This window comes from Montipora foliosa, chromosome 6, assembly GCF_036669935.1.
Source record: "Montipora foliosa isolate CH-2021 chromosome 6, ASM3666993v2, whole genome shotgun sequence".
In the NCBI taxonomy this organism is placed as follows: domain Eukaryota; kingdom Metazoa; phylum Cnidaria; class Anthozoa; order Scleractinia; family Acroporidae; genus Montipora; species Montipora foliosa.
The window spans coordinates 49,871,385-49,892,534 of NC_090874.1; the positions used below are offsets into that span (position 1 = coordinate 49,871,385).

General features: G+C 37.8%; 3 protein-coding genes across 3 annotated transcripts in view; 1 reads left to right on the plus strand and 2 right to left on the minus strand.

The window, feature by feature from the left end:
* The window catches only part of LOC138007626 (trichohyalin-like), a 3,455-nt gene extending 3,443 nt beyond the window's left edge, over positions 1 to 12 (minus strand). The window contains exon 1 of the mRNA XM_068854649.1: positions 1 to 12. This exon is cut by the window's left edge and continues 3,443 nt beyond it. The gene's annotated coding sequence lies outside the window, so the exon portion shown is untranslated.
* A 2,282-nt stretch (positions 13 to 2,294) lies between these two features.
* Positions 2,295 to 11,335, minus strand: LOC138007628 (WASH complex subunit 3-like). The gene is made up of 9 exons (XM_068854651.1): positions 11,197 to 11,335; positions 10,094 to 10,192; positions 6,230 to 6,295; positions 5,368 to 5,523; positions 4,957 to 4,987; positions 4,848 to 4,868; positions 4,619 to 4,674; positions 3,106 to 3,170; positions 2,295 to 2,853 (listed from the first exon to the last, which is right to left on the minus strand). Exons 1-9 carry the CDS (start codon positions 11,245 to 11,247, stop codon positions 2,751 to 2,753), a joined length of 648 nt encoding a protein of 215 aa, XP_068710752.1. The 5' UTR covers positions 11,248 to 11,335; the 3' UTR covers positions 2,295 to 2,750.
* Positions 11,336 to 11,379: 44 nt separating this feature from the next.
* On the plus strand, positions 11,380 to 17,502 carry LOC138007627 (uncharacterized). The gene is made up of 4 exons (XM_068854650.1): positions 11,380 to 11,913; positions 13,337 to 13,416; positions 14,476 to 14,548; positions 15,212 to 17,502. Exons 1-4 carry the CDS (start codon positions 11,523 to 11,525, stop codon positions 15,409 to 15,411), a joined length of 744 nt encoding a protein of 247 aa, XP_068710751.1. The 5' UTR covers positions 11,380 to 11,522; the 3' UTR covers positions 15,412 to 17,502.
* The last annotated feature ends 3,648 nt before the right edge of the window (positions 17,503 to 21,150 follow it).

Sequence of the window (21,150 nt, forward strand, 5' to 3'; positions counted from 1 at the left end):
AATGAGATGATGGTATAATTTATTATTTAGAGCAATAAGACAAATGATCTTAGTAGTTTTATCCTATTTTTGGAACACACTCACTATGTTCTATAGTGTCAGTTTATCGACGTAGTAGTTTATCAACTACTCAACTGGTTCTTCTAAGGTTAAACAGGATGTTGACAGATACAAAGATGTTTTGCATCACAGTCATTTCCAGCTGAAGAAATATCCAGAGAAGACCTTCTTTCATTCCTTGAACGAGCAAGTGTAAATATGCATAATTCAGGATCTCCGCACTTCCAAGAGTTTTGAATTACAAAGTCCAATGACAGAGACACCCATTCATCATTCAATGAAAGATGGTTTCCCATTTAAATTTATTTTTAGTAAAAAACAAATTCCCAAAGAGAGTTTTTCTTTAATATTTATATTTTTGCTTTAATAAACATTTCCTGCGGAATTCCTAATTAGGGAAGTTAGAATATTCATCAAGCAAATAATGCTGTAGTGTATTATTCCAAGCACCTGCTTGTCAAATTCACATCACTGTGTATGGAGACCGCAATATTATGATTTGAGTCAATAAAGTTAATGGTTTCTTACAAAAAAGCGCATCGGGCCAAATTCTCACACCCCATAAAATTAGATCTTCGGATACCCTCGTGCAAAAATGTAGCCCCTTCCAGTCTTTTTCGCAGAGCGAAAAAGAAGCCACACTTTCGTGATGATGATAATGACGATGAGCAAGCATATTCTACGAACAGTAATAACTTCATCCCAAACGAGTTTCATTTCATGATTTACGTCGGCCCACTGCGAGATCTTGTAAAGGAGTATGACACCGCCGGGTACTGTGAAAAATGAAGAGGAAATATACCTCCTCCCCAACGCCGCAGGGCAGAAACCTTATACGACGTGCTTGAGAAAGTGCTGACCTACAATACGGACACTCTAAGAAAGGTTTTTACACTGCCGTTATGGATTCATGAGATTGCAATTTGCCAGTGCCCTTAAGGCCTGGCCAAACGCTCGCAACATTTCAACGCAACATTTTGCAAAATTGTTGGGCACATGTTGCATACGTTTTTGGCCACCTTGTTGGGTTATATGTTGCTATATGTTGCAACATGTTGGATCAAATTTGAAAACGGTCAACATTTTGGATGTTGCATGATGTTGTGCTCGTTTGGCCACGTTCACGCAACAGTGTTACGCTAGGGCATGCGCGTTAGGTCCACTTCTTGCGCGCCAGGGGCCTCGGACACATGAACATTGACATGTTGCGTTGAAAATGCTGAAAATGTTGCGTGCGTTTGGCCACCCCGTTCAACACATGTCGCAACATCATGCAACAATGTTGCAAGATGTTGCGAGCGTTTGGCCAGGCCTTTACCCCATTCAATGTTGCTTGTTAATTTCTTGGAAACTTGCAGTTTGGAAATCACAATGGAGCTGGATGTGGGAGAAAAGGACGTCACGAGTATTGTAAAAGTTCATTTTTCATCTATAACGCGAGGCTACATTATTGTCAGCGAATCATTTTCCGCCCACGAATTTTCTCCTACCTGGCGAAATCGTAGTCATTAAGTGGAGATAATTCCGTTTCGACATTTCCATACTTCCACAAAAACGCTTTAGCGTATGATGCAAAATAAAAAATTCACTATTATAATTGTTCGCAAAATATAACTAATAAAAACGCGACCTTGGTTATTATAATTAAATGTCCCACGTCACACACATAACCTTCCCTTTCTTGTCAAATGAGTCTGAACAAATTGCATCCAAACCGTTTTCAAAACTAGAAAAAACACATTGATGAGAATCTTTCACAAGTCACTTATCGCTTTCTTGTGCAAACAGGGAGGAAAACCGCTTCTCTAAAAAACTGACTAAGAAGGAAAGGAAAGAAGATCTTTCTACTTTCGTTTCTTAAACGCAGCCAAATGCATCCCTGAGGAAAAACAAAAGAAATCGCATTCTAAGAGAACTCTTAGCGTTTTAATTTTCCTAGCTTTTAAGACTTTGCTGTAAAATACAAGACACTTAAGTTGGCGATACGGTTGGGCGCCATTCCTATCCCATTCTACATAACGAATCTCCAGCAAAGCTGGTACTCATTTTACCACCCTCAATTGAAGGGAATGCTGAGTGAAGTTTGGAACATGGGACTTCAACCCAGAGTGCTAGGATAAGCGACACCAACAACACTTTAAGTCCCCATAAAAAAAACATCCTTTCTCCCAAGTGGGAAATCTAACCCTGACCTCCCATTTGAGAGGTGGGAATACTATCCACTACACTACTAATGATAATAAGATTGTCCTGTTTTATTCTCCTTCTGACTTCCATTTGTATTTCTTTTCTTTCCACGTTTTGAGATTTTGTTCCTTTCTGTTTAATTGCCTGGACCCTCCTCAACGTTTTGCTTGACAGAGCAGTAACGTTGAAAGTCAACGGAGGTTTGATTGCCTGAACGTTGAGCAGAGCTGTAAATATTGTTTTGCTTCATTGCAAGTATAGAATTATGCCTGATAAAATCTCAATTCTGTACATTTATTCTTCTTATCATTGAATAGTTGTAATTGAAATTGTCCGAACCAAAGATGTGTGACCAAAGTTAAGATTTCTTTTGACATTGTCCAACGACTGACAGTTACTCTATTTGCAGCTATGGCGAGGATGCTTGCAAACGACTTGAACTTCACCTAACATCAATTTGAAGTTAAATGCATTTTAACAAGAAAACTGGTGTCTGTAAGCAGCTATTCTTCGTCACTGAATGAGGATGTCGATGACATCTCATCATCTGAGTCACTTTGCATTGGTGGTGGACGTGAGCCTTCAGGGACTGGGGCATCAGGATTTCTGAGAAAAAAAAAAAAGTTTTAAAAATACTGTCACATGAATTTAGTGTGCAGTTTCAGCAAATGCTTCAATAGTGGGGATTAAACGTGAAAGGAACAACCTTTCGAAAACAAGTCTATACCAAGCCTGAAATTCAGCTGACACCTTCCTATAATTTGCACGCTCACGTAAGTATTAAAGCACACTGCAGCAAGGTCTTAATATTATACAAATGTTACACCGGGCATGTAGCAAACTTTTTGACCCACTTACTCAAGTAAACTTGGGTCCAGTCCTTCTATAATCATTTTGGGTGCAATTGCTTGTGGTGGTACACCCTAAAAAAACAACAAATGAGAGTACTCTAGAGGTGATGCCCAATGGCACTTCATAAAAAAACAGGAGACAAAAGGTACGTCCAGGATTGACTCCCCCCCCCCCCCCCCCCCTCCAATTAGACGCAGGCCCATTTCAATCGGCGTCACAAAGTGTTCCATTGCTCTTCTCCTCAACTTAAACATCACTCGCATCTCGAAATACAGTATCGCGATCTTCTTATGGTTTTGCCTATGCGCGAGCCGTCAATATTTCGTGGTATTGCCGTCTCACTTTTGCGGCCTGTGATTGGTTGTAATGTTGAAATTGACGTTGTTGCACTGAATTGGGTTGCTGACGTACGCAAACAAATACGTTTCGCAGGTAGAAAGAATTGAAATTTCGATCAGGCGCGGGTTGATTAGTTTACAGTTTTATTTATCCTTATAAATGATGGATCGCGATACAAAACTAATTGCGATTTTGAGACGGCAATACCACATTATATCGACGGCGTTGGGAGAAAATATATTCGGTATTGGGCTCCGTCGCTTCGCTTCACTCCGCCCAATACGGAATATATTTTCTCCCAACTAGCCGTCAATACAATGTGGTATTGCCGTCTCAAAATCGCAATTTGTTTTTATTAACTACACAAAGTGTCCCCTAAATGCTGCTCTTTAACCCTTTCAATCCCAAGAGTGACACATAGATTTTACTCTGCATGTTTAACGCCAGACGATTTTACTCGTCAATGGGGAACCCCACAGGAGTGAAAGGGTTAAGTAAAGATAAATAGCTGCATTTGCCCTAACCTAAAAATAATGCTAATCTTTACTTCACCTTATTTTCGGAAATAGGTCGCAAATGCTTAGACTTTAATAAAGGAACACTTCACGTTGGATGTCAAAATTGGGTGTGCATCTAATTAGGGAGATCGTATGGATGCCTAGTCAGGGGTTACTTACTGCAGGTACCAGCGCAGAGATTACATAAAACCCAGAGCAACAATTAAAAGACAGAAAACAAAACATTTCCTAACAAAGACTAATCCCAAGTGACCAATGTATGATGCTTTCCGAAACCTGCAGAAAGACCCTTGAACGTAAAATCTGATGTTCCTAGATGTCAGTGTTGCTCTAACCACAAACTTGCGAAGTTCCAGTCAGTCCATGTTTTTAAAACTCTTAGCTGCATTTTATACCATTCACTGCTGTTATGAGTTGTGACTAGCATTGTGTAATATTTAACAATTAGACCCGTGGCCCTCGAGGGCAAAGGGTCTAATTGTTTTAGTATCACCCAACTAGTCGGACAGAAAAGGGTTACCATATTTTCATAACCATGGTGCTCCGCGAGTACGCCTTTGGCGCACCGAGCTCTGATACTAACTGAATGACATGAGTTTTCAAAGGCTGAATCTTTTTCAAGAACTTTTTTTTTTAAGAAGCGGTGATATCAGAATACTTACAACTTTAACCATTTGGAAGTACTTGGCATATCTTGGATCTTTAGAAACTGTCATTGCTGAAATGATTATGAACAAACTAATGAATGACTATGTACAAGCTGGGCAGTTTGTAAGCAATCTATAATCTGTTGATCAGTCCACTCCTGGTAGACCAATCAAGCTCATCACCAAGCAATGATCTTTCCACAAAAAATGACCTCAAAAATAATACAATAAACATTGGGCTTACTTGGTTTTTCTGGCTCTGGAGCTGATGAAAGAGATAAGAAAGTCTCTATTATTATGATTTTTTTTATTTCAAGTTAAACACAATTTATAAGAGAAAATTGGTGACTAACCTGGTTCCTCTGCAGGAGGAGCAGGGGGTCCCTGTGGAGAAAAAAATATCAGACAGAGATGAGGTGATAAGACATTATTTTGTTTAATGAAACAAGACACTAAACATAACCTACATGTACACTTTGTCTGACCTTTGTTAAGAATTCACTGGTTTATTCAAAGTTTTTGCCATTGGTGCTGTACCATTTTTTAAATTTTTAATGTATTGTTGCAATATTGTAACACAAACGGAAGAATCTTAGACTACAGAAAAACAAGCACAGGAAAAAAATAGTAACCCAAAGTGAAAAAAAATCTTAATTAATGTAAGAAAGAGTTATGCCCAAACCTTATACTTTGCTCCTTTAAAGTAACAATCTGCAAAACAGGGCAAAGTTAAGAGGGAGGCACCATGAAGGTGTGTACCCTACCTCAGCTGCTGACTGGGGTGCACCTGCAGCAACAGGAGGAGGAGGAGGAGGTGCAGCTCCAACAGCTGAAGCATTGCCTGCAGTGTCACCTGCCTGACTGGAAGCAGGAGGAGGAGTTGAGACAGTCACATCTTCCAAGCCTGGGATTGATGCCAACTTTAGGTACAGGAAAGAAAGAGAGAACAGATCAGCAAATTATAATGAGTTTGTGTTCCCTCCTGCTAATGACACTTACGGATTACTCTGTCTAAAGCCAGATGAATTTACCTTAATTTTTTATTTCCAACAATAAGGTAAGAGTAAAGGTAAGTGATATTTGTGGCTTAGGGTAAATGCAGCTGCTACCCCTGTTTCAAACCATCCTCCATTATTGACTCAATAATGGAGGATGGTTTGAAACAGAGGATGGAGGATGGTTTGAAACAGGGGTAGCAGCTGCATTTACCCTAAGCCACAAATATCACTTACCTTTACTCTTACCTTATTGTTGGAATTAAAAAACTAAGGCTATAGACTTAAAAAAGGACACTTCATGTTGGATGTCAAAATTGGACACACATCTATTAATACTTTTTAACTTACTGTAGGTACCACACGAAAAGTGAAATTTCAAGGTGGAGATGCTAAGAATGGTTTCCTTTGGGTGGAAGATTTACTTTTAATACACAAAGAAAATAAGGTGAATTTTAATTTTGCAACCTTATTTAAATGTGTGGTTTATTTAAAAACCTTTTTTTTAATTTTGTGCAAAAAATGTTCAGTACTTAGTTCCCTTTCTTTCTGCAGGTGTTTGTGTCCAAATATATTTACAAAGTGTTTATGCAATATTTTTTTGAACCAGTGCTAATAAAAGTCGTATTACCTTGGCTTCAAGGATGCTCATCATTATTTCAATTTGTTGTATTTTATATGACAATTCGGCTAATTTCTGCAAATGAAAAATTAACAATAAACAGTCTTATTATACCGGTATACTCAACAGAATATTGCGTTTCTGCTTGGTCAATGATGAATGCCAAAATATGTTTCATATAATAAGCTCTAATTTTGATTGGTTCTCCCCTATGATCTATTAGAGGACAGACACATAGCTGACATCATCATAAAACACTTTTAATACTTTATTAAAGAAAACAAATAGATTCCATGTTGCTGTGCATTTTTAGCAAATTATACGTGTAGTTTGCAGAAGACATCGAAATGTGGTAAGAACATCAGTGACACACTTGGCTAACACCTGGTCTGCCACTGTTTTGTTCTCACCACAGTTTGACATCATCTTTGATCTATTAGGGAGCTTACGCACGCAGTTTTTGAGCCATGGGCGGCAACCGGAAATGAGCTGTTTTCTTTTTAAACTGGTCTTGACACTATCACATTTATACTTTTAAGTATCTTTTCAGTGTTAGCGACAATTAATTTTAAAATCTGGGGAGAAACTGCTGTCTGGGTTCATGTATGTGAAATGTTCACTTCCGGTTTCCCTCCGAGGCTCAAAAATGTTGCATGCTTATTAAGGTTCCCTATTACTAAACAGATGCATGGTAACATGGAATCTATTTGTTAAATAGAGAGGAATAGAGATTACAGATTGCAAAATGGAAGTTGTTATGGAAAGACAGTGATGGTATAATCTTGTTAAGTATATACCAGGTAATAAATAAAACATCATGAATTATGAACTTGCACATGCATTTCATTATTCATGGTTACTTGTGATGTTTTGAAAGTTCTCAAATTGCACTTTTGAGAACTCGTGCCCATAAGTCACAAAGTGACTATGATTTCCTGTGCAAATGATTAAGTTACCCTGGATGACCAGGTCATCAGTATCCCTAGCATATTCAGGGCGCGACGAAAATGAAAAGATGAGGTTGCCCTTCGGGCAAGCTATTACTTGAGGTTACTAGCCCGAAGGTCTGAGGAGCTAGCCCGAAATTAATTTGTTTATAAAGAATAATCAGATTTATTTAATTATGCAAAATACAAGTAATGATACCAAGCATAGATATAAACTAATTCTTCGTCGTGTTTTGATTCTTGAATGCATGGCATCTGACAGGATGCGGCGATGCGGATCCGCATAATTAGGGACTTTAAGATCTACGACGCGGTGGTCAACAAGAACGTCACGAAACAACAATATCATTGCTTAAAAGAGCAAAAATAATCGTGTTACACGTGCGGCACGCATTTTAGCACATAAACGTGCGGTTCTCTGCACAACAACGACGTGAAATCACCAAATTTGAGGTTTGACGACAACGTGAGCGTTCCAATGTGAATCTTTCGTTCTCTATTTTTGCTCTGAAACCGCTCGTACCAATTTATTTTTAGGATACTTTGCCAACTTTGTCAAAAATATTATAAATTTACGGAAATCATAGCCTGTGTACAGCCGCCCACTCTCCGCAAAAAAAAAAACCGGAAAGGAGAGCGTGTTCCGGAATAATTTTGCAGACATTATTAAGGGATCTACACTGACCAAAAATTTGCGTGGCTCATATTTCTTTGGAGCTAAATTCTCAAAATGGTGGTCAATGAGGTAGATTTCAAACGTACATTAAAAAGCGTCTCCGATAGTTGTAAGATACCTTGGCTTTATAGGATAGAGGCATTCTTTCACGGAAAGTATGTATTTACAAGTCTTCCAACCGGGTACGACTCTAATCTTCAGAGCAGCACAGATGATTGCCGATGGGCTGTTATTTTCCTCGATATGTCCACATCTCAAATCTTCCAGGGCAACACGCTCTGTAGATTGTTCTTGAGAATGGCTAGGCTGGTCCGAGCAAGGCGTTGGGTTTCATTGACTGGTAAGGAATAGCGGGAGACGTTTTCGAGTGGACAATCTTTTGAATAGTGCTATAGATATTCACCTCGTGAAGATTCGTCAGGAGCGCTTTGGTTTCTTTAGCGCTGACAACAATTCCTACAAATGTACGTAGAATCGATTTCCACTTTACACTCCATAGATAACAATTCCGCTCGTGCTTTAAAAGAAAAACCTCTTTCAAAAATATTTTAATTCGTATTTTTTTACCGTGCGCAAATTGCACAAGAAAAAATTGTCACGGTGGTTCTCACGGTGTTGATGTAGAGAAATAAAAATAAAAGTCAAGCAAAACTCGTTGTTTCAATGATGTAATGATCGATGGGTAATAACTAATCAAATCATTTTCCACACATTCCAGGAAAAATCACGTGGTATTGAACACAATTATCAACGGCAGGAGCCCATTACCCGGAGCTTCCATCTGTATTGTACCCTTGAGTCTACCCTGTCCCGTATCTTTCTATTTTTAGAACTACTACATTTTGACGGTAATGGGCTCCTGTCAACGGTAAATCACAGACGCTCCACTCCGATTCTTTTTTTTTCTGCGGAGAGTGGGCGGCTGTACACAGGCTACGGAAATCACAACACAGTTATTTTTGTGAATGCCATGAACGTTGCGATCGGTCAATTAAATTTTACTACCACTGTAATCTGAAGTAATCTGAAGTCGACATTCGATGGAATAAATTCTCTTCAAAGCTCGTCAAGCTGACAAACTCTTCCAGAAGCGAGAAAACATCATGTTTTAAATTACTCGAGTTGCGTGTTTTTGTTTTCATTTTTTTTATCGGATGATAACGGCACCAGCCTAGCTTTTCTTCAAGCGAGTTTTTTCTTGTTTTTTTAATTTTAGTGGGCCTAGAAACAAGAATCCGGTTTGGATTTTCCCAACGAAACGCACCTAAATTTCCGAGAAAATCCACTGCACCGTGACTTGGCTGGAATTTAATTAGACTTATTATCTTGCACTGCACGCTGTCAGTCGGCAAATATTGTCATTTCAAAAAATATATTTCGGTCGCTTATGTAAGCAGAAAAAGTCATGACGTTATTTACGGACGCAACTACAATGCGGCGCAAAACGTTGTCACGCTACGTTCATTTGGCCTCATAACGTTATCCTTTTCTCTCAGGAGCTTTCTGCGACACACTTTTTGGTATAAAAGCTCAATTTATCACCAGAAAAGAGAAAGCAACGGTGCTTGCCCGTCGGGCAAGCTACGATAAGAAAACGCTAGCCCGACAAGTCATTCCACTAGCCCCGGGCTATCGGACAGCACTTTCGTCGCGCCCTGATATTAAGATGTCTTTTTCTTGCTTTCAGCTAAGTAATAGATCAATCTTATTATATGACTAGCTCCATGAGCAGGCAAGATGAACCAAATCTCGCGCTGTGATTGGCGGTACCCGAGTGGGAAAGATGGAGCTATCTTGCCCGCTCGGGATTTCTCGCTTGGTCCTGCAAGATCAAAGATCATTTTTTGGAGTTCTATCCCAAATCCTTTATTGTTATCCTTATTATTCATCAATAACCCATATATAATAAGTTCAATCCTAGAAGGCTTAAACAACTCACCTTGATTATCCTTTGCTATATGCAAGTTGTGTACAAGTGTACATAATGAATTATTAAAGCTTTTGCACATAATTATTCTTTTAATAATTGGTATTGAAGATTAATTATAATTAACTTAAACTTGAAACTTGCAACCCTCTAATAAGCAAAAACACCTTTGGGCATACACCAGAAACACCTGCAGAGTTGACAAAATATGGTAAATACGTACTCTGGATTTGTTAGCTGTGAATTTTTGTTCCGAAATATTATTAATTTTCTTGAATTTGTTGACAAATTAACCATTGGCAGACTTTTTCTCAGATATTTACCTCTTCACACACACATGAAAATCTGTTCAGGAACCTGACTGAATGAGTAATAAAATGGTTTAGAAAAGCTAATGTTCTCTTGTGGTTGATGGGTCCAACCTGAAAAGGAAAAAAAAGCAAAGGAAGGAAGTCAAAGTTGAAACACTTGAGCACAGCTGTTGAAAGGCCAGTTTGCACTTATCCCAAACCAAGCACCAAAGCAGCTTGGCATTCCTATGTCATTGGTATAACCATACGACTTTAAGCTCAGTTTGGAAATAATTTGCACGGGTTTTTCAATGCAATTTGAGCCTTTTGAAAACACATGAAGTGCAAATTATTTCCAAATTGAATGAGAAAAGTCATATGATTACTTTTTAATAATGCACAAGACAAAATTTCAGACCAAGTTCCGGTTCGGAAGTCACGCACGCATATTCACACCACCAAAACACATCAACACGTTTCCTGCTACCAAAATAAAAGATGTGATTGGTCCTTACCAAATCCTATTGTTTAGTAGCCAATCAAAAGCATGAATTCTGTGAGTACAATGATTGCACTGAATTAACTCTTTTTTGCACTGTGTTTACAAGAAATGGCACTTCTGTCAGCCAATAAGAATTGAGTAATTTTGTCATGTATATTATTGACTCAGAATTGAGAAATCGTTAGACCCTGAAAAGTGCTTTAGGAAATTATGACCAACTGATAACAATGAAAGAAAACCTCCAAACCACCAACTAATGGCTGTTACCGTTTGCGGTTTTCATTCTCCCGACTGCTCGAGAGCTTTTTCCTGAATATTCCTGCAATATTACATAGAGATCGAGGGTTTCTGAGAGAGGTAATCCCCCTGTAGGTTCAATGTAATGATTTCCTTGTGAAAACCACAATAAAACAGGTTGAACCTCGGGAAATCGTCTAAATGGCATGGCAAGGTGTCTTCAACTCAAATAATCTTGTGAAGATGCAAGAAAAATGATTTATGAAAAGCTAAAAGCAAGTCTCTAATCCTTTTGTAGACTACTGTACATGAAATCCAGCGTTTACATTATAAAGCAAATGTTTTGCACGTTTTCACGTTCGATGTGTCAACTTGACCAGATTCACCAGCTTATTACCTTTGTAAAATCCACGTTTGGCCCAACAATGGGTAAACCATCGCTATCCATTTTTGTCCAGCCTGTAATAATCCACAGAAAAATCCCCAATGACCTAATCTGTCTTTTTCCTCCTTGGTGGGATGTACCTCATGTCAAGCTGGTTCAAAATAGGATGTCATATAAGGAGCATTGAAAAACATCACGTGACTTTTCTACTTCTACCTATACGTATTGTTATCCTTTTGGTGGTATGGGGTTCTGTTTGTACGGTTTCACTGATTTCCTGCATTTTCAATACCTATCACTGATCATTTACCTAAACTGAAAAACGAAGGATCAACAGCATGGGGATTTCTGCTGTTTCCCTGCTTCTAATAGTTCTCTTATGTGGGTCAAATGTTGGACAAGCTGACATCGACTCGTGTCCAATGGTCGAACGCCTCCACGGTGAAATGGTCAACATCAAAAAAGCAAAAGAAAAGGCTGAAAAAAATCATGGAGTTGCCTCCGTGCCTAGAGCATTGACGGTAAACTCTTCAGAAGATTGTGAACAAGGATGCTGTGATAATGTCAACTGCACGGTTTATCTGTTTTATCCCCGCCAACCCTCAATTGACAACCAGCAAAGAACGGTCAACTGCTTCTTTCTTAACTGTCGACCGCAAAACTTGTGTTCATTGGTCAATGTCAGCGACAAAGCCGAAGGAGCAGTTGTTGGAATCCGAGAACTTACAGGTTAAAGTTAGATTGTTATCCTTTGTTACAAATCCCTGGTGGCCATACGTTTAATATAACGTTCTGTAGATAGTGTCATTCTGCACACCCACATGTAGTATAACATCTCTGTGGACGCTGGTACATACGTACCTCGTTTACAGCTCAGAATTTCCAGGAAAAACGGAACTTATACTTGCGAAATGCATCTGTAAAGAATGGTGTGAGTGAACAACTTGGACCTCTGTTATTTACCACTAGCACTAAAAGGAGTACTAGCCTACAAAGTAGACTCTCAAGATAATAAAATAGTTATGGCAAGCTAAGTCTGCCTTCTTGTTTAAGTGGTAGTAAGTTAATCTGTTGACTATTACACAAGCTATGCTGACTTAACCTGATTGCTTATGCAGAATTTGTGAGTGTTTCTAAGTAACAGTAATTCTGTTTGGAGAGAATTCATAGCATAAATTATTGTTTCCTAAGCAACCAGAAATCAAGATTTCAATAGGTCCATCATGGCACTTAAAAACCACTTGTCTTTGCAACAAATATGTTGGCATGTTGCAGTCTCTCCTGCATTTGTATACTGGAGAGATTGCAAATTTCTGGAAGTCTTAAATGAAAAAATAATAGGCCTTTTGCAACAAACTGGTCACATGACTGATAATTGGTGAACTTGAAGCTCAGACTTTATAAACTTAATTCCAGAGATGGAGAGATTGTGTTTGTCTTAGCCAGAATACAAAGTTTCAGATACATACCACTTACCGGTAAGGTAAAGATTTGTATGACCATTTTAAACACTTGAAAATTCCATACGTTTGTTTACGAATGAAAAGCTTTTGCCCTCCAATGCAATTTTTCATAACTACATGTATGTGCCACAAACAGAGCTCAGACTCCTACTTTTACCATGGGTCAAATGAGCAAGAATAAATGTGCAAGGGTGGAAATTTTCAGATTTTCATATTTCGAAGGAATATTTTAAAGGGGTTTGAAAACTTAGAAAAGTACAAGGATATGTATGAAAATCATTGAAGTGTGACTGGGTGGCAAAGCGTCCTTTTCCCATACAAATCCTTATAAGTTCTTTCGATATACTTACAAAAATCAGCATGGTAGCATATTTTGAGCTGCTCTTTTTATTTCTGGAAAAATAATTTAATGAAACTAGCAGAATCACTGCGTTTATGGTAAAAAGGTTATATGACAGATTGTTGCAAAAAATGCCTATTATGGAAACAAAGCAGGGAACGTTATAATTAGAAGAGGAAAAGGGTCTTGTTTCTCTCCAGTCCATTCCTGATTGCCAATTGAAAGCCTTGAAGAGGCTACCATTGTGTCAAGTTAAAAAAGTGAACAGTAGTGTAGATCCAGATTTTCATTTTCATCCAATGAATATTTTTATTTCAATATGATATCCATTGTATTGTCCTGTGCATAGGTAATGCAGTTGAACCCAGCGTGACTGTTAACTTGGCAAGTGTTTCTACAAGTACTGCCCAACCAGTGTTCGACCAAAAGGTAGTTTTTAACAATGGTTTAATATTAATTATTGTACATCAATACAGGCATAGATTGTTTTCTATATTTAAAAAGAATCTGTCATTAGCTTTCTAGGGGTCAGAGTGGGTGGATCAATAGTAAATATTATTTATTATACCGTATGTACAAATCACAAAATGTTGACATCTACCAGAAATGAGATAAATTTGATAATACATGTAAATTATTGCTAATCCTGGATAAGCACTTCATGTCAAGCAGGCATGCCTGGTCTCCATTCCACTGGGGGCTGGGAGGAACCAGTGAAATATGCATTGCATGCTTGTTCAAGGAAATTGTGTACATATTGATGAGTTACAAGGTAGGATTTATAAATTGGGTGATTACAGGAAAGTTGACTTTTCAGGTGTTGCACTATGAAGTCTGTTAAGAAGATAATTTAGAATATTAATTATTTTTTGGTTAACTTTGTAAAGTACATGTACATGTGTAGTTCCATAATGACAAAACGACAAAAAACGACAAAATTTATTGAAAATTAGAAATAAATAATTACATTTCTTTCCCCCCGCAAATAGCTTATACACTAATCGAGGCGGGGAGAACTGAGGACATACTACAAGTACAAGGTTATCTATAGATGGACTAAATAACAGTAAAGACATTACTATACAGTTACACAGTAAATAGAATGAACTAACCTAAAACAAAACAAGTACATTAAGATTATGACAAGAGGCTAACTTAAAGTGTTAAATAGCTTAATAAGACGGGAGACTTTGACATAATCATCTTCTGACCACAAGAAATTTAGTAATAATTCCTTTATCTTTTTACGAAAGAACGAGCGTTTAAGTAGTTTAATCGAGTAAGGAATAGAGTTCCAAATTTGGGCACCAATTCTTGAGAAAAAGGAATACATTTTATTAGTTCTAGAGAACTTAAAATAAAACAAGTCGCTAGAGACAGATCTAGTTCTGTAATTGTGAATCTGACTTCCATTGAATGAACACTGATACCACGTAACTGTAGGGTTGAGAAGCTTAAAATTTAATAATTCCTTTTTTATAAATTAAGGAATCTTCAGCTTCCAACCTATCTACTAAAACTGGGGAATCCACAAAAGCAACAACCACAGAGGAACCTGAAGGTATTTCTGTTAACAAAAGTAATTTACCATTACCAGTACATGTCCTTTAATATTAAAATTATTTCAGCTTTGGCAAATATTGAGCACACCTCTATGATGATTATTACAAGGGTTCACAAGAGCCAATAAAGTTGCAGTATTCTGGTCATGTGCAAACCCTTGTATGTATATCCTGGTACAATACAAACCTTAAATACCTCCTTGAGTAGTATTTTGTGACTAAATTAGAAAATAGCTATTAGTTTGTAGTTTATACGCAGAACACAAATTATTGGTACAAAGTGCTGCAATAGTCATTGCACATTTTGGTACTTGTTCTGTTGGTTGTTTTTGTAGTTGCTCAACCAATGTCATTTTTTCACTCTGTGCATGATGCAAAAACTATCTCACGTACCCCAAAAAAGTATTTCATTGTATAAAATAATTTGTTGTTATAAACAGGTTTGTCAAAACACAGCAAAATTTGTAAGAATACTCTGCAATACTACACACAAAATACAAGGTTTCTAATTATGGGATCTATAACCACACAGATGTCCCGCTCAAAGTCTATCTATCTTTTTCTATCACTTCAGACTTTCACCTTGGTAGCTCACTTCTTTAAATACTAGTGGGTGTTATGAGGATGTGAAAGTTTCATCCTAATGGTATTATTTCTTTTAGTTCCCACAACGTCTATGCCGCTGAAAGTGGAAAAAATCAAAGATGACAACAACCACACCACAAGTGGATCACTGATTATTGCCCTTGCTTTTGGCATCTTGTTCTTTTCGGCTGTTATAGTTCTAATTGGGCGCCCTTGGTGGTATTCTTTTCACAGACCAAGGTATTCCAAAGTGGATTATTTAATGAATGGGCTTTAGTTTTCCCTAGCAAGGCATGTCATCTTACTTTGAAATAGTGTTTGCTTTGATTGATAAATTGATGTAAATATTTATTACAATCATCAAGCCATGTATGTAAAATAGCTGTCATTGATTTGGTGTCAACTGGGACTTTTAAGTTAATTTGTGTAATAGGTTGTATTTGAATTAGGGATGCAGAAAAGATGGGAAAGGTCTTATTATAATAACATAAGATAACATTAGGGTTTTTGCTAAGATTTAAAGTTGCTAGGAGCCAAGTGGTGAAGCACAGCAGGAAACTAGTTAGGAGGTCTTTCTTTAGGTGGGTCAAAACAGTTTCAATGCTTCCAAGTAACGTTCTTATTAGAAGGATCGGCATTACAACCCTGTATCATGTATTAGCAATATTTTGGTACCAAATGAAATATGGATTATTGCTGAACAAGATGCAGCCATTATTGTGACGTAATATGTTACTGTGGCAACGGACAAGCCCTGTAAAAACTCACTTTATTTTGTCTTTAGTTGCTTATATCTCAAAAACGAACTCGGTTACACCCAGTTTTTATTCATGAAAAATACCAGAAGGGCAAGGTGAAACATTCTGCAAAGTTTAAGAAAATTCTGTAAAGTGGATTCAGAACCACCTTAATTCTGTATTTTTTTTAAGGTGGCTCTGATTCTGCATGACAGAATTTGCCGAAAGTTTCATCTTGGCATTTTGATCGCTTTTCAGCAATAAAAAAAGGGGAGACACCAAGTTCGTTTTTGAGATATGAGTAGCTAAATCCAAAATATAGGGTGTCTTTGCTGGGCTTTCCTGTTGCCAAGCTAAGGGAGCTTATTACATCACAATAATGATCTCATCTTGTTTGGAAATAATTGGTGATTCATATGTCACCGTAACATTGCTGTTATGTGATCAGGTGTTGTAGCTTCATTCATTCTAAAGGGAGTGTCTTCGAAGTTTTGAAACTGTTTTGAGCCACCTTAAACAGATGGGAAAAGAAAAGTGGTGAATCCCCAGCCACTGGGGGACAGCTCTTTAACATGGATAAAATGTATTTTGTCATTTTAATGTTTAGGTTGAATGGCTGTCAACTGATGAATGAAGCAATCTAACAAATACAGCATATCTGGTTTTCACTAAATACAGATACGTCAAATCAATATAATGACAAAAACAACCCTTTCAGCTTAAAAATAAACATTTATATCTTCCAAATGAAAGTATTTTTTTATTTCAAGGAACTGATAAGTATAATCCTTTGCTGCATCCAACAGTTGACAGAAGTTATGTTACTTTGATCATTGGTGTCAATGACAGTGGATTTCTGCTAATTCAGAGAAAAAAAAATTGTCAAATACCAACTTCTGACCTTGGCTTTGCTGAAGTAAACATGCATCAAAGATGTAAAAGTATGTAATGTGAAGAGTCTTGTAGGTGTATGATGTAGATCATGTAAATCATAAGATAACGCAGTTGGGACGTGTGACTTGAAGGGAGGGACATGGGTGAGATCCTTCATTAAGAACCCTTTCAATCTTGGGAGGTCAAAATATTTTAACAAGTAAAATTGGCACCAGTACCCTTTTAGTCCAAAGTCCAGCATAAAGTGGTCTGGCTTTGACCAGAGTAAAATCAATAAGTGGCAGTCAAAAAGAATTGAAATAATAATATTATTATTACTAACCTCTCTCTGTGTAGAAGTGCTAAAAACTGTTAATAATGCCATAAACAACCTTTCACAGCTATTCTGACCTAAGAACGTCTTGAAACTTGACTCAAAGCCTCGATCCGTGAAGTTTTCAATAACTGAGTATCTAGAATTGAATTTTGCGGATCAAGCTTGGAGGGACAGTCAACTTACCTTTGAACGGTACTGTAACATGTTAGGTAGCAAGCTTTCTCTTTACTCTCAACAAAAGGAGTCAAAAGTACCAGTATGATCTTTGGATCACTTTTATAGATGCTTTGCTTAGTGAGATAGGTTCTTGTTACAACAAGAGTTCACTGAGCGTATTGCAACATTAAATGATTCATTTGGCTCATTGTGATTCATGAATAGTGACTGGGAAGGATAGCCATTAAAGAGAACAAGTGGAAAATTGGTTGTGTATCTTTATCGTCCGGGCCCAGGTTGCTTGAGGCATGGTTAGTGCTGACCAGCGATAAATAGGTTAAATAAATTGTTAATATTATTCTTCAAACCTAAGATTGAAACTCATTTTGACAGTTGTATTTGACAACATGAAGTCATCTAAAGGTGATCATTAATATTTTGCTTTTGAAAGGTGGTGTTTGGGAGCATTCTTTTAAAATGGGATTTCCCAGACACCCCTAGAGAAATGGACCCTGTGGGTGATACAGTATGTTACTCTACTCAATTCAGCCTGCCAGCTTATCATAAAACCCCTGGGTCAGATATGCTGCTACATGTCGATGGCTTGTGTCTTACCAAATGATGGGAATTTTCACATTTTTTAAACAATACTTGGCTGCCGCAACCCACCCCAAGGTGCAAAGAAGAAATCCCCCTCTCCCCCCCCCCCCCCCCCCAAACTCTAAGGACTCCTCATAAAGCATTTGCAGAGCTCTGTGTACAAGTCGCATTTTCAAATAACAGTAAAGCGATCATCTGCGACTGACAAGGTTAAACAGTCTTTTTCAAAGATGTTTTGCATGCATGGTATCTCACTTAACCCATTGACTCCTGGGGGTTCCCCATTGACAAGTAAAATCGTCTGCATTAGACAGAGTAAAACACTAAGTATGGCTGGTTTAGGCCGGTTTAGGGGTGAATGGGTTAATTAAGATAAGAATTAATATAAACATTTCATTGAATTTTCACTTCTGGGACAACAAATACTGTAGCAGGCCAGTGATGTCAATACAGGAATACAGGGAAATTTCGGGATAGAAGGTTTTCTTTCTCTTGTCTTTTGCATAACTGCAGCCAAATACAATCCCTCTCAGAAGCAGTTTCAGCAATAGTTACTTCTGAATCTATAAAAAAGGAAACGACGTCACAGTTCTACTATACCTTACTAGTGCGGTTTTCTACCTCCAGAAAGTGAAAATTCCGATTTTTGAAAGGCTGAAAGGCATTGAATAAGAAATTGATATGGAAATTTTTTTGGTTATCTCAGAAAACCATGATGTTTCACTTGAGTAAATAAAAAAATCTGTCATATGCACTTTAAGAACCTTTCAAGTAGTGGGTTCACAAACAAAGAAATCATGTCTAGGCCAAAATCCAAGTTATTCGATTTCTGGAGATTTATTTGGAAATGAGTAGATCAGTGCCATTTTGTCAACCTCGAAACGAGGGTCTTCAAATACATGTAGATAATTCTGCTGCAGATCATTCTCCTCCCCTGGGTTTGATGGGATCTGTCCTGACCAGCTGGACCTGTCCTAAGAGTTACTTGGGGGGTGGGGAGGGTAGTTGGTAACCAGTAGAACTGAAATATGGCCTAGCTTTTTACTCAGGCTCTTTCATCGAGTCATCCAAAGGCTGTAATCATAAAACTTGTTCTGCCAAGATTACCTTGAATGGGTTGCAGAGCAAATGTAGCTTATTTGTCTACTCCAAGATGTAGTATGCAGGTCTTATTATATGACTAGCTCCGTGAGCGGGCAAGATGAACCAAATCGCGCGCTCTGATTGGCTACCCGAGCGGGCAAGATGGAGCGATACTGCCCGCTCGGGATTTCTCGCTTGGTCCCGCAAGATCAAAGATCATTTTTTGGTGTTTTAAGTCATATAATAAATCCTTTATTGACCAAGATTGTTCGGTCAAGATGACTGGATATTGGCCTCGTTCTTTTTTTGCGTGTTTATGGACCGAGACAAAGTCGAGGTCCATAAACACGCAAAAAAAGAACTTATCATTGAAATCTTGCAAACAAAACTAAGTTGTTAAATAAGCAATAGAGGACATTTTCCGTGTTTCGATAGCCTCAACTAAACATTTGGGAGAGTTGGGAGAATTTGAGACAGTTATGCAAACCTGAGACACAATTAAGGGTTTGCATAACTGTTGAGAATTCTCCCAACTCCCCTGAGTGTTAAGATGAGTCTATGGAAACGCGGAAAAAAGTCCTCTATTGCTTTTATAAAATATTTCTCAAAGATAATTCGACAATTGAAGGAAAATGCTGGTTTTTTTACGTCTTGATTAGTAGTCTTCATGTACTATTACGTAAAGGAGCTGGATAAGAAAGTGAAATCAATAATTATAGTTTGGTAGAAGATTGTAGATCTTCTTTCTCCTGGTTAATGCTTTTTTTCTGAAAAATGCAACTACCCACCCAACAAAGGGATACTTGAAATATTCCAAAGGACTGAGAGTCTTGGGGTGTCAGACAGCAAGGGGAGTTGAAATCCCCCGTAGTAAGCTTCCCAAGGGGAAGCATGGATAATCGTGAAATGAGTTGTTTACATTTTGTGTTTCATTAATTTTAGTCTACATGTTTGGACAGTGTACCTTTTGCTTTTGGCAAGTTCTTTCCATCAAGGTTTTGGGCAATGAAAAGAGCCAGTTGGCCATATTCAGTATTCAGTCTAAAGATTTATGAGAATGGGCAGCAGTTCAAATTCCATTTTTGTATGAATTATTTTTGTGCTATTAAGATTCCTATAAAATTATGGTAATGTGTCACTGGCAGTATGTCATGTATGTACACTACAATGAAATTTAATAAGAGGTCTTTGCTTTCCTATGCTGCCATGGTGACAGAGGAAGAAACTATTTGTTGTGTCAGCAAACTGCCATTTCCTTCTTCACCATGCCAGTGCAAAGAAACTGTCGAATTTGCTTCCACTCAGCTTGGTACTTCCATTTTTACAGAAATCAATATTAGGGTTAGGGTTAGGGTTACTTTTAGAGATGGCAAATAAAAATAGTTCTTGAATTTCCACTCCTTCAAAACGACAGCATAATAGATTCTTGCCAGACACAAGGAATCATGCATGTTTCCTTTCCAGAAATGTTACCAGGTACAAAGTTCAAAACAAGCCTTAACATGCTTTGTCTATTCATGGATAGTTTAATTAACTTGCAGAATTTCAAGTTGCTCATTAAGAAAATTAAATTTCTTTTTCTCCTGCTGCACTTGAATCTCAAGTTAATCTATTAGTGTCATACTCATTTGAGTGTAGTTTACTCCCACAGCGCACATCAGTACTTAACGAGATTAAAAACCTGTCAAAGGGGTTTGTTTGGAAGTTGCAGCCACTGTGGTTTAAATTGCTGATGAGCCATACTTGACACTGAAGTCTGACGGTCTATAGTCATGTATGCACTAGATAACGAAGATCTGGAGTAACGCTTTCTTTCCAATAAATGCAGGAGGCATTTGACTTACAAGTTCATCTAAAGTGGACAGCAATGTAATAACAAGGTTTAAGAGCCATTTTTTAATTCCTGGATACAAAATCCTTAAAGTTGGTAAAAGGGAAGAAAAATAATGACCCCTCTGCCCCTGTGTCAGACATCCACCTCCACTACCAATGTTCGATTTTATACCTATTTCAAAACATCCAAGGGGTATATGCATTTCACTTGATGTCTCATGAAATAACGTTGATCACAAAGTGTGTGGGCTTGAGTAAGAGATTGTCACACAGTTTGTGAAATGAAGGCCAAGAATCCAGAAACAAATGAATCATCATTCTCAAGTACACAAAATTAATCATGTTGTCTGCCACGGGTGCAAGGGATTGAATAAACAAAGTAGGAGCATAAATGTGC

Coding starts and splice junctions, on each gene's coding strand:
- LOC138007628 (XM_068854651.1), bottom strand. CDS start 11,247: ATGGATAGCGATGGTTTACCCATTGTTGGGCCAAACGTGGATTTTACA. Junction 4,869..4,956: donor TCCTCCTGCAGAGGAACCAG/GTTAGTCACCAA, acceptor CTCTTTCATCAG/CTCCAGAGCCAGAAAAACCA. Junction 3,171..4,618: donor ACTTCCAAATGGTTAAAGTT/GTAAGTATTCTG, acceptor TTGTTTTTTTAG/GGTGTACCACCACAAGCAAT.
- LOC138007627 (XM_068854650.1), top strand. CDS start 11,523: ATGGGGATTTCTGCTGTTTCCCTGCTTCTAATAGTTCTCTTATGTGGG. Junction 13,417..14,475: donor AACCAGTGTTCGACCAAAAG/GTAGTTTTTAAC, acceptor TTATAAATTAAG/GAATCTTCAGCTTCCAACCT. Junction 14,549..15,211: donor AACCACAGAGGAACCTGAAG/GTATTTCTGTTA, acceptor TATTTCTTTTAG/TTCCCACAACGTCTATGCCG.